Source organism: Pisolithus orientalis, assembly GCF_024613125.1.
Source record: "Pisolithus orientalis strain OTSU chromosome Unknown F5J12scaffold_43, whole genome shotgun sequence".
Taxonomy (NCBI): domain Eukaryota; kingdom Fungi; phylum Basidiomycota; class Agaricomycetes; order Boletales; family Pisolithaceae; genus Pisolithus; species Pisolithus orientalis.
Window position 1 is genome coordinate 241,943 of NW_026260824.1, and position 13,379 is coordinate 255,321.

General features: G+C 50.3%; 2 protein-coding genes across 2 annotated transcripts; both read left to right on the forward strand.

Moving 5' to 3' along the window:
• The first annotated feature begins 1,607 nt into the window (after nucleotides 1-1,607).
• Nucleotides 1,608-4,228, forward strand: F5J12DRAFT_773281 (uncharacterized protein). The gene is made up of 6 exons (XM_051742280.1): nucleotides 1,608-1,649; nucleotides 1,708-1,950; nucleotides 2,014-2,528; nucleotides 2,579-2,788; nucleotides 2,838-3,446; nucleotides 3,502-4,228. The coding sequence occupies exons 2-6, from the start codon at nucleotides 1,721-1,723 to the stop codon at nucleotides 4,137-4,139; spliced, it is 2,202 nt and encodes a 733-aa protein (XP_051596097.1). The 5' UTR covers nucleotides 1,608-1,649; nucleotides 1,708-1,720; the 3' UTR covers nucleotides 4,140-4,228.
• Nucleotides 4,229-11,112: 6,884 nt separating this feature from the next.
• F5J12DRAFT_417280 (uncharacterized protein) lies at nucleotides 11,113-12,498 on the forward strand. Its single transcript, XM_051739321.1, has 2 exons — nucleotides 11,113-11,551; nucleotides 11,609-12,498. The coding sequence occupies exons 1-2, from the start codon at nucleotides 11,316-11,318 to the stop codon at nucleotides 12,294-12,296; spliced, it is 924 nt and encodes a 307-aa protein (XP_051596098.1). The 5' UTR covers nucleotides 11,113-11,315; the 3' UTR covers nucleotides 12,297-12,498.
• Nucleotides 12,499-13,379: the final 881 nt, after the last annotated feature.

Below are 13,379 nucleotides of genomic sequence, written 5' to 3' on the forward strand. Positions count from 1 at the left end.
GAAAGAACGCACCGATTGCGACTTCTTGATATGTGCGAGAATTCCTTTTGTTCCGCTAAAGTTGGAGAGAACCTGCAGATTGTGTGCGCCTCCCCTTGCTGCACAAGAAAATTTAGAATGTGATGCCGAGCACCCGATTGTTTATTGTCCGTTGAATTATACTTGTTCTGGTAGTCTTTCGCAGTGATACCTGCACGGAATTGTGACGCCATATCCTCCACACCCACATCCCGTCTCGTTGTTACAAATCCGCCGAGGCTTCTTATCATCGCGCCCACCGCGCGTTTGTTTTCAGCGCTGTTGAGAAGCGGTTGCACACAAGTTGTTCTCCCGAAAAGATGGAGTACATCGAGTATGAGAATGTAGAAAGAGGGGTACAGTAGGTGTCAGTGGGGACCTCATGGGAGCTGTCTTCAGTATACTAGAGCATCACGAGATCGCCGGCGGCTACAATTTATGCCGTGACCTTCAGTGAGGATTCCACGCACGATTGACTCGGAAAAAGACTTGGAGAAGGACTTGATCCACTGTAGAATCCTTGGCTACCTCTTCCACTTGTCAGGGAGGTCTAACAATCAACGGCCAGCAATACAAACTGCTCCAGTTATGGGAATTCTATCGTCAGTACCTTTTGCTCGTAGCATACTTGACGAGTCCAGTCAAGTCTCACGAAGACGTCAGGCTAGCTACTAATTTCCCTTGTGAGCATCCAATAACTTTCCGAAGACGCCACGGCGTCCTCCTTGATGTAACATACTTGCATTTGTTGTCCCACACACCTTGTATACAGGGTGAGCACAATCTAGCACACCCAACACTGTGGCTCCTTCGTCTTTCCGTCGATGGAGTGTAGCGTATGTCGACGAGAATATAAGGCGTGAACGTATGCCTGAACCACACGCGAGTCTTGATAGCGTCGATCGCACCGTCCGAATTATGGCCGTCCGATTCTGTGGAGTTAAGGAGATACTGCAGGGATTCGAGATGTTCAGAGTGTCAACCCGATCGCGGCGCAAATTAGGACCGGGGGGCCGGCCTTAGCCTCAAGTCCAACAGCACACGAATATAGCTTCACGTATCTGAGAGCGTCCGTTTTTTTTTTCTTTCGTTGACACACTCCTATGTTCTGTGGGTACCAGTGGGTGCTCTGCATAACACTAAGAACGCCTCAAGTTTCTGTGCATCCTTTTGTTCTGCTGACGTGCAGTTAATAGTATAGGCAGTCTGCATAACTGCTGAATTCCTTTGTTCCGCTGAAGTTGGAGAGGACCTACAGATTGTGTGCGCCACCATCATTTCGTGTATGGCACTAGTAATAGGATCAGCTTGTCAATAACCGAGGAAATTGACAACAGGAATAACCATTACATCTCCGAGACGGACGAACAGGAGATGTACTTAACAGAGATGAGGATGAGCACGACTCTTGCCACTCAGTACTCAACGTTCAACGTTCAACCTCCAGGCTCCCATCACGATACAACGCTAGTGCCCATCTAATGCGAATCTTTAACTGCCAGTGACCATGGTTGATTCCGGTGGCGCAGCAATGGATGTTTCCACGCCACATGCTTAGGTAATCGTCATTCGACTCCAATCAGCCAACGCCTCGCTGCTGTCAGCAGACAGCTCGAAATCTACGGCACTCGGTGCGTTCGTCCACTTCCGTCCTCATCGAAATAAGCCTGATTCATGACACAAATCAAGTGTTAAAGATCTGATGCCTTGGGTCATGAGAGACGTCTGCGAAGCACAGCAATGCGAGGCAGACAACATGCTCGAGTACATATTGAGCCGAGTTTCAAACTCGCCAGGTGACCGTATCGACTTGGAGAAGCGTCCCATTTTAGACAAATGCATGAATGCAGTTCTGCCCATATGTAATCGGCGATCTCAAGGCAAGAAACTGGGAGTCCCGGCCTCGGAGATCAAGGCGACTCTCACACTGTAGTAAGTTTCGTGACTTGCATGCCGGTGTTGATGTCAGCGTTCTTTGCTAACGTCTTGTACCAGCGCGACGTATAAACTGGAGGATGACTTGTACCGGCCCTTCGTCGTGGCGTCCAACATTGCTCTCGCGCACCTGAAAGAGCTGAAGATCGATGGTATGCGTGTAAACGAAAGCGAGGAAGTACAGATGTTCTTTCAGCGCAACGATCCAAGGGTAATCCATCAAGATCACGCAGGGCATGAGTCCGCACGCAAACCAGATGTCATCGTTTGTCCATTCGCGAACGAGGCCGATTATTTTGTGGACGCTCGACTCAGCAGCTGGGACGAGCATGTATCGGCGGTAAACGAAGGTAAGACACTCGCAGCGCGCTCGTGGAACGATGTGCTCGGTGTCTTCGAGTTCAAGCGAGCCAAGTCGGGAATGAAGCCTCCTCCCGATGAATACTCCGTGTCAGAGTACCGAGCTTCCCAACCAAAGTTTTTGAGTATTGGCAAGGACGGAAATGAACTGGAAGAAACAGAGCCGCGAGTGGTTTCTGTTGCCGAGCGAGCGATAGTTTCAAAGCCGGTTGACGGTAAGTAATGGAACTACACTGTCCAGTCAGGTTTAACATGCAGCCAATAGTACGCAGATCACTTCGCAACAACACTTCGGGAAGCGCTGGAAAGGCATCCAGGAAACGCACGGTGGGGGCCGATTCTGAGCCTCGCTCGAGCAAGCGACTTAGGACGGATGAGCCCAGGGCGCACGTAACAATTCAGACAGCGCTGTACGCTGCTGAGATGCAGTCCGCCAACATTGCGGGGAAGCATACCCTCAATTTCATTGTCATAGGTGCGTATTTTTTCTCGCTAGTGAACGGATTGCGCTGGACACCTTTCAGGCGACGACATTTGGATTTGGTATTACGACCACCAAGGCCTCATCAGCGTGGCAGGGTTCAATTTTGTTCAAGATCTCCCTCGCTTTCTGGTGTTGTTATACGCTCTGCAGCGATTCAATTTGAAGGACTGGGGTCGAAACACAGACTTTAAACCGCGTCTCAAGATGGACGTCGTCGAGTCCTACACCCTCGAGGTCGATGGATGCAGACTGGAACTTTACGGGAAGGAAAAACCCCTCATGGGGCTGGCAGGGCGTGGGACTAATGTTATGGACGTCACCTGCGAAGGCTTAATGCCGGGCAATTCGAAGAAAAAGGCCGACGAGCTGGTGGCGAAAATTTACTGGGCGGAGGAGGCACGAGTCCTAGAGGAAGTTATTTTGCGCCGCGTCATGGCAATTGCGGATCCTACCGTCAGAGGACACGTGCCGGATTTGCGCTTCGCGAAGAGGTTTCCGGTTTCCACATCTACAATTAGGGAGGCTCTTGGCCTCGAGAACCCTGACAAAGGCAGCAGGACGCTCATCCTGCTCGTATCAAAGAAGCTTTCGCCAGTCTACAAGCTCCCAGGCGACGAAATGTTCGACGCATGGCGGCAGTGCGTTTTGTGTAAGCTCCGCTTTGTTTTTGCGGTGTCTTGGTTCTGACAGTCATTCTATTCTAGGTCACTATACTCTCTGGAGCAAGGGGATCCATCATCGTGACGTGAGCCACTCAAACCTGATGTACTATAGGGATGGCAGCAAGGTGATGGGCGTCTTAAACGATTACGACCTTTCGTCTTTAACAGATTTTGACAACCCGATGGGTGACGAGCGGACTGGAACAATGCCGTTCATGGCAATCGATCTCCTCGAGAAAGCGGGCCTAAATGGCAACGTGGAGCACCTATACCGCCATGATATGGAATCGTTCATCTACGTATTCATCTGGATTTCCCTGCAGTACAAGAACGGCATCTCGCTGAAGCCAGGACCCCTGGATTCATGGTTCACAACTGATGCCCATGGATGCATTAAAGAGAAGTTGTATTTCCTGTCTGCCCTTCCAGTGCCTGACAACACCAACAACGGCACTCTTGTGTTGACGCTCGCGGACTTCCTTTGTCAGAGACTCGGCACTCGTAGTCGTCTCGAGGGAGCTAAAAAAATTGCTCAATCACAGCTGGCAGATGCACGTTCTTCAGTTGCTGTTAAAGACGCTGCAAAGAACAAAATTGAGGCACTCGGATCTCAACTTCAGGAGGAAGCAGACGAGGAGGTGTATAAAGCATTTTTATCGCAGATTCCATCAGTAAATTGATAAATGCCAGGCTTCCCACCGTAACATAGAATTTGGCTGTATCACCATTGTTACCCTTATAAATGTATGCTGCATGTGCAAGACCTCAAGATATATGTGACTGTCAAATTGTCAACCAACCCCCGACACATCATGTGACTCATGTGATATGCCAGCGGCTTCCATGGTGAGCGACTCAAGCGAAGAAGATAGAAATATACAAGCGGTGCAGTGACGGTGCGGGCCCCATGCGGCAGGTAGGTGACTCCAGGTCACGTGATCTTAGCGCCAACCCGACGGGTGCCGAGGGCTCCCGAACGAGGCGGGGGCACATGACCTTAACCCTAACCCTAACCCAGCCTCCTCGCCCGAATAGGAATGGGAAGTGGCGGCGTGGAACGTTGGTGAGTGTGGGCTAGTGTTGCCGACGAAGCGAGGTGACTTTGAGGTGGAGCTCGCTTCGGTTCGACATTTGACTAGTTCAGGCGTGCTCAAGGCACGCTCAATTGCGGATGTCGTCCGAAAAGTCGTCGAGTTTGTCAAACTTATATTGAGGTTTCTGTCGCTCGAAGCGAGACGGGCGGGGCTATGTGAGTGCATGTGAGGTGGACGTTTACTGCTAACTAGTGAGCCTGCGATCTTGGACGCAGTCAACAGGGCCTTCGTAGTGATCACGTGAACATTATGTAATCTAAGACGCGTTCAGACTTAGATTACTTCTCCTGTCTCTCGCCTCTCTCGTCTTCGACCTTCGTCGTCTCTCATCCAAGCATTCATCGTTCTCGCGCATATACTCCTCAGTTCTTCGCTCTACATCATGTCTGGCCCCCCTGCTGGTATCCCCTTCATTCCCGCAGTCCCAGCTGGCCTTGGCATACAGTCCGCTCCCGCTGCTCCCACCTCTGCTCCGGTAGCCGCAGTTGTTCCAATCTCATCTACCCCTGCCAACCCCACCATTTCAGTCCCCGCTCCCCCTGTTTTGTCCGCTAATACCACTCAGCCCCCACCTTCTTCGGTGGTTATGCCCGCTAGCAATGCTGGTAACCCCTCCCAGCAAATTTTGGCTGCATATATGCTGCTTCCCCCCTCAGACCAGCTCGCGCTAGACTCTTTGCTTGAGAACCACCGCAACTCCCCAACCTCAACTCATTGGTCCAAGGTTCAACGTGCTCTCCTGTTTGATCTTTCGGACAATGCTCCCATTTTCTCTCTGGACGGCATGTGCCTTCCCATCCCCAAACTTATTAACAACCTCGCCGATGCCGGTTTCCATGTACCTTTAACCCTTTTTTCCTATGACGCTCTATATAAATTACAGAACCAACCCCTCGCCGTTAAAACAGTCAAGGTTCACCAGAACGGTCAGAACGTTCATATTCTTGACATCACCCAATTTCCTCCTGAAGAGGAGATGCTCCCTTTGGACTGGCATTCAGCCTGGGAGCGCTATATCGATTGGATCGGCACTTGAGAGGGTCTCATTGCAAAGCGCATGTGGTCCTGCCACTTTCGCTTTCTCGCGCGTATTCATAAGTTCCGCGAGCGCTTCCCAGCCATCCTTCAGTTCGACATGGACATTCGCTCTGCTGCAGCATCTGACCCTGACTTCTTCCTCACCACTGAGGAATACAAAAATAAATATCTCCACACACAAGTCGGTGTCCTCCAAGCCCCTCCTGCCCCCACTGTTCCTACAGACAAGTCTTCTCGTGGACACCGTTTTTCACCTTACGACTGCAAAGTTCGTAATGACTCCCCTGACGATTCCTTTTGGAACGGTCAGCGAAACTCTCCCACTTGCGTCATTTGCCTCAGATCAGGCCACAAATACTCATCCTGCAACGAAGAGACTACGCAGAAAGGTCAACAAACGTTTGTGAAATCTCGAGATGGAAAGCTTGTCCGTCGTGACAACAATTCCCCACTGTGTTTCTTCTATCAGCTTGCCAGGAAGCCCTGTCGCAACAACCATCCTGACCAACATCTCTGTGCCGCTTGTGGTTCCCGAGACCACGGCGCCTCTAATCACAAGTCGGCCTAAATCCCACACTCCCTTACCCTTTCTATGTCCAGCTGACATTTTTCCTCCTTGTTTCATCTTCTCTGGCTGTCCTCGCATTCTCTCATCTCCCTATGACTCGGATCCGGATTTCTCTCGCATCATCACACCCTATTCAGCACTTGCATTCAACTCCTTCCTCCATGCATGTAAATTATTTGATCAATATCCGGATTTGCCTTTCAAACTCACCCATGGCTTCCCCATTGGCAATCTGCCTCCCCTTACCCATTCTTACACCCCATTCAACCACCGTAATATCGCTGAATTTCATGACGCCATCCGCACTTATATTCATGAAGAGCTTTCTCTCGGTCGTTTCTCTGGACCCTTCTCTTCTGTCGAACTTTTTCACAAGATTGGTCCCTTTAGATCATCACCTTTCCAGATTGTCATCAAACCTGGTGTCGAAGGTTCTCCTTCTAAGATTCGTGTCTGTCGGAACCTTTCCCACAAAGGCACTCCTGGTCTTTCAGTCAATGACCAAATTGACCCAGATGAGTTTCCCACTAGATGGGGTTCAGCTGGACTTGCCGCTTCTCTGGTTAGTTTCACTCTCATTCCCCTCCTCTTCTCTCTTCGGAGTTCTGGGTGTGGATGCACTTTGCCTGAAGGATCGTCCCCTCTCTGGGTCCTTCCTGATGGTTTGAAGGCACACTTCCCCTCTGTATCTCTTCTTCTCTGGGCTGCCTTTCAATGACACATTCGTCATTCGCCCCCCACTTTCTATCGCTCCTCTCATTCATGATTCCCTGTTCTCATTCGTTCATTCAGATCGCTCGTGCCCCACCGGGCACACAAGCTGCTTCCCTTGACATTGAAGCCGCTTACCGTGGTATCCCTATTCTCCCCGATCATAAGCACTTCTTGGTTGTCATGTTCGACGATCAATTCTTTTTAGACCATGTTCTTCCTTTTGGACTTTCTCCTGCCTCCGGTCTCCAAGGTGAAGTCGCAGACGCAGTCGTAGATATTTGGGATGCTCACGGCGTGGGCCCGTCTATCAAATGGGTCGACGATTTCAACCTTTTTCGCTCTCCTTCTCCTTCCGGTCCCTTTCTAGGCATCTGTGATGGCGAAGTTTATCGCTACGATTATGACCTTGAACATGCCAAAGCCATTATCGCTCCCTTAGGCGTTCCTTGGCATAAAGAAAAAGGCCAGCCTTTTGGTGATACTGTAGAGTATCTCGGATTCCTATGGGACATCCCTCACAAATCAGTTACGCTCCTAGAGTCAAAGCGTCGCAAATACACCTTCCGCTTATCCACCTTTCTCTCTTCTCACAATTCTCGCATATTCAAGCGCGACGCTGAGAAGATAGCTGGTACTCTAAACCACATTTCCTTTGTCTTCCCTCATGCTCGCTCGTTCATCTCCCCTTTGTATCACTGGATCTCCGAATTCCCTGATGAGTTTAAACCTCACTTCATCCGCCCTTCAGTTGTTTCCGATCTTTCCTGGTGGCTCGATCTTCTTAGCTCCCCCCAACCCCCACGTTCAATTTCACCTTGTTCTTCTCCCTTGGATCTGCAAATTTGGGTCGACGCATCTACTGATTTTGGAATCGGTATCATCTTCGGGTGACTCGTGGATGGCCTGGCCCCTGGCTACTCATTGGCGAGACTCACACCGTGATATTGGTTGGCTTGAAGCTGTCGCTATCGAACTTGCCATCCAATTGGTAATTAACCGCGGCTTCTCCCACTCGGACATCTTAATACGCAGTGACAATCAAGGTGCAATTGCTGCTTTCGAAAAGGGTCATTGTCGCAATTACATGACCAATCTAGCTATCCGCCGCTTGGCTCTCTTGTCCCACGAGGCACAGCTTCACTTTCTTTTCTCTTATGTTCCATCTGCTGACAACTTGGCAGATCCGATTTCCCGCGGCATCCTTCCCTCTATTTCTACACGCATCCCTGACCCTCCTTCGCTCCACTCCTCCATCGCCTCCTCCTTTCAGCATGGTCCTCCCTTCTCCTCTTGAAGAGTTCCTTTCAGACGTCGACCTCGATGCTGCCGCCTCCGCCTTTTATGCTAACGCCGACTCCCTCTCTCATCGCACGGTTGCTTCCTCTTTAAGCACCATCCATTCCAAAACTCCCTGTCGACCTCGTCCTGGCTCCTCCATCCAACCCTCCCCATGGCGTCCACATGTTGTCGCCAGTGACCGTCTCATATGTTGGTCTTCCCCCCACAGTGCTGATTTCTTGTCCTCCCTCGAGAGCCTTTTTCCCCAACAATTGGTCTTCCGCCTTTTTCAAGTCATGCTCCAATCCTTAGACCATAGCACCCGTTCCAACTATGGAGCGGGTCTTCTCCGTTTTACTCAATTCTGTGACTTACTCGCTCTCCCGGAGGAGTCCCGCATGCCAGCCTCACCCGAGATCATTTCCCTCTTTTCCGCACATCATGCTGGACACGCCTTGGAAAAGACACTTAATAACTGGCTTGCTGGCCTCCATTTTTGGCATATTGTCAACGGCGCCCCTTGGTACGGAGATGACATGCTTCGCCATGTTCGCAGAGGCTTCACTAAACTTGTCCCCCCATCTTCCAAACGTGACAAACGCCCTCCTGTTACCATTGAGACTCTCTGCATCCTTCACGATCGTTTGGATCTGGCCAACACTTTTGATGCGTTTGTTTGGGCTCTTGCCTCGGTAGTGTTTTGGTCTTGCTGTCGCCTTGGCGAACTTCTCATTCCCTCCCAGAATGTTTTTGACCCATCTAAACATGTCTCCTGGCAAATCCTCCCTCTTTCCATCTCTTCGTTAGACAATGGTATGCATCACTCTACTTTCCACATCCCCTGGTCTAAGACCACCCTCTCTCTCGGCGCAGACATTTCTGTCACTTCTCGTGATCACCGCACCTGTCCCCTTCTAGCCTTATTGAACCATTGCACAGGCAGTCTCAGCATTCCATCGGACGCTCCTCTCTTCGCATTTCGTACGTCTTCCGGTTGGTCTCCCATGACCCGCGCCTGGTTTCTCAACCGTTGCAATCAGATTTGGGTTTCTGCCAGCTTCCCTGATATGCCTGGTCACGCCTTTTGCATCGGGGGAGCTACAGAACTCTTACTTCAAGGAGTGCCTCCTGACATGGTCACCACTCAAGGAAGATGGAAATCGCAGGCCTTTTTAGATTACTGGCGTCAAATCAATAGCATACTTCCTCTCTTCATTTCTTCATCTGCTGACTCCGCCCGTTTACTTTCTCTCGATTCAATCATGGACAATTTCGCTTGTCGTACCAATCTCCGTACAGTACCTTCCCGTTCTTGATGCTCCCTGTTCCTAGTACCGTTGTTCTGTATATGTTTGCTAGGAATCCTATTCTGATCGCTCCTGTGCTTAACTCCAGTGTGTGGGGTGTCTCGAGGCCACTTCCATTGTGAGCTTAGCTCGGTTATGGTCGGTCCTGTGGCCTCTCCTCCTCTCTTCCACTCGCCCACTCTTACACGCTCAGAAGGCCGCGCCGCTTGTTTCCGCGCACTCTTCCGTTTCGATCCCTCCCTCGACCGGGTCACATGACCTCTTCCACCCTCAATCTCTCAGTCTCGCAGTCACGTGACTTCCGCTCTGTGCACGTGCAGTCTCGGCATCTTGGCATCTCGGTACGCTCACTCGATTCCAGAGCATAGCATTCAGCGGCCTTCCCCCCACACACTAGATCGCATTCTCCTTTGTGATCTACGCTTTTCTACTCACCTTTGCCCTTTTCTTCTTCTTGATCTCTTAACCTGTATCTTCATCTCTCCATCTCTGTTTGTTCACCTAGCTACAAAGGTAATGCTTTCTCCGGCCGCTCCAGCATGGGAATGACCAATTAGGCAAGTGGGGGGGGGGGGCTAGTCTCCGATGCCTCTGTGACATGCTACTGCACTCCAGCTCTGTAGTGAAGTTTGTACTAGGAACAACAGATGGACTACAACTTCTACTCAGAATATGATTAGTCTCACTGAAGCACACAGCTTCCAGCAACTCTATCCTCGTGATGCTATACCATCAGCAAGCATGTTCAGCCTCAATGATGGGTACTGCAACACTTGAGATGATTTGGCTCTGTGTGGCAAAGGCTTGCACTCTTAACAATGCCAAACACTTCCCTGTAGCATGGTAATAGCGAATGACATGATGCATTTGGTCTCAGCTTCACCCGGAAAGTGTTATCTAGGAGCGATCATTCTCTTTCGACCCAGTTTATGCCTGCACTCCGTCAATCGTCCTCCATCAATGGACCATACGCAGGGCTCCGCTACGGGAGCTCCTTTGCGCTATCGAGAAGGAAACACCTGCGCGGCGAAGCTCTTAGGACTGTCTGCAATGGCTTACGTAACGCTTCTTTTGTTCCTCGTCTCGCAAGTTCCTCTTCTGCTGTCCAATTAATTACGAGGGTTGCTAGGGGACTATGAGATCGACCACATGACCACAAGCCAATTAGCCCGTTGTTCCGTTCTGTGTACATACGTTCTGCTTCTCGCCTGGAATCACGACATCACGGGCAGAGAACAGCGGCGGTACGCCGTTGTGTACGCCATGTGCTTGAGCGTTGTGTGGACCAGCTGTTGTCATATTCTATTAGAGTGTGGCGTGAGTTGTTTCTAGGAACACACTCGACGAGGACGGTTGACCTCCGCGTCATGTGTGCTGCCAATATGTCGATCATGGGTATGCGTCGTACCCCGTCTGAAAAATGTAAGTGGTCTCTCGTCCCCTGGCTGAAGTATGTGCGACTAGTGAGGGCTGGTCATAGCAAAGAGATAGGATAAGATATTTCCATCCAATTCACGCCATGGTAACAGTTTCGGCCATTTGTTTGATGTGTTCGCAGGCGCTTTTTCGTCGACCAGGTATTCGTTTCAGCGGAACCAATAGTGCTCCACAGTAAATCAAGTTGCACGGGCTGGTCCGTGTTTGCCTCTTGTCACTGCTACCCCACCATTCCTGTACCCTCTTGTCGTGGGCGAAAGCATCCAACTGAGGCGTACTTCCATTCCTTTTTTTTCGTCCCCCTTTCACTGGTATTGACGCTCCTTTTTGACATTCCAAGACCCATCCCTCGGTTCTGAGAAGTCCGTGACGACAGCCAAGCCAACTCGCTCGTTCAGGATCGTAGACTTTCCCTCCACAATGTCCCCTATACTGGCCGCTCGTGACGTCAACTCTTCTTCGGCTGGTATGAGCAAAGGACTGTACCTTGCAGGCTTCACACTCGTAGGACTCCTCATCGCCGGGCTGTCGCTATGGTTGCTGGTTCGTTGCTACAAGAAACGAATGGGCGAAAAACGAAACGGCGAGCGCAGTGCTGCATTCCTTCATGTGAAGGGAATCAGGAAAGCTGGGGACATCGTCCCCACTGCGCGAGGGTTAGTCCCCATAACCATTTTCTTATCTGCGCAATCGTCTTACTAAATGCCTATTAGTAGGATACCCAACGCTTTCAGCAGGGAGAACATGACGGCCTCCGTCGTTCTCCCGGACAGAGTCCTCATGCGGCAAGCCTACCCTGCAAGCCAAACTTCCACTCCCGCTTCCTTCGTACAGTCGCAAGCTACCACCACCTTTGATCCCCCCCTACAAGTGCCTATATCCCCTCTAAACCCTGCCCACTTCCGACTTAGCCATGTATCCACTCACTCTGCCCATTCCCCCATTGCTCACCCTTCGTTCGTGCAATCGCGCACATCTTCTTTCAGCGCCGGCAATGCCGCATCAGCCTCCCCACACGCCCGACCTGTCCGTCAACTCTTCGATCCTGTCCTATCTGACGAACTCCCCTTAACGCAATTGGGCGAATATCTCGCTATTTTTGAATCCTTCGACGACGGCTGGTGTCTCGTCGTCAGGGATAATTCTCGTCCGCGCCGATCATCCATCACTTCCACGATCATTGGCTTCCGCGGCAGGAACTCTAATGCATTGAATGCAGATACTGCTGAAGGAACCCAACAAGATATAGGGTTGGTCCCTGCATGGGTGTTTGTTAAACCTATGAAAGGCCTCACCGTCGAACGGCCTATGCGCGTCTCAAGTGTGGATGCACTCAAGCTTGGTCTGGGTGGCGCGGAACCTTCAAGAGATACGATGGTCTCCTGGTCAAATTTCGCATAGAGTGCGATCTTACATGAAAACTTTCGCTGTCGACCCACGGTTGTTATGCCTTCCGTTGTTTTCTTCGTATCATATGTCACTGTGTCCCTTGCCGTGTCACCCCGTTATTCGGAAACACCAGTCTGTTTTCGCATAAGCTGAGTTCCGGCATATATTGTTCTTCTATTTCGCCCATGCTGTGCAAGTATCAATCATTCTTCCGCTCCCCTTGCTGTGCAAGAAAATTTAAAATATGATGCCGACCAAGCTCGTCGTCACGTGTCATGCTTCTATCGATCACCTGCGATTATTTGTTGTGCGTTGTTGTACCTGTTCTCGTAGTTTTTTTTGCAGTGATACCTGTACGGAATTGTAACGCCATACCCTCCACACCCACAACTTGTTACAAATCTGCCGAGGCTTCTTAATCATCGCGCCCACCGTACGTTTTTTGTTTAGTTTCCAGCGCTATTGGGCGGCGGTTGCACTCGTGCCGTTCTCCCGAAAAGATGGAGTGCATTGAGTTTGAGAATGTAGGAAGAGAGGTAGGTGTCAGTGAGGACGTCCTAATAATGGAACGACCCCTATTAGAGATACCACCCAAATTCCAATCGTCATGCTTCCACCCGGATTCAAGATACGAGAGCATCCATTCAACGCATGATTGACTCAGGACAAGACTGCTGTTAGATTTGGCAAGTCGCTCGTAGCCTTTGTTCACTAATTGACGCTACTTTTCCTTACCGTGGGAAACACTTCCCGTTTACGGGTCTACAAGACCACTGTACTTAGTTGTTTCGAGCGCTGACAATACAGTGCGGTAATTTTTGGTTTATTGTCTCCAAATGTTTCATATGTATAATTAATGGTACAAGCACTCATGCTATGACCATGCTTGTAGTTTCAATACCGGGTTCAACACCCGTGTCTCACCCTTTTGTTTCATATAGCGTATTTAACTTGTTACTGTAGTAACACCACCTCAGACGTTTGCTGCTTGTGCACTCAACTGAGATCTTGCTATAGGTAATGCAAATATAGACGTTTGCTGCTTGCGCACTCGACTGAGATCTTGCTATAGATTTCTGTAAGGTTATGAGCCCC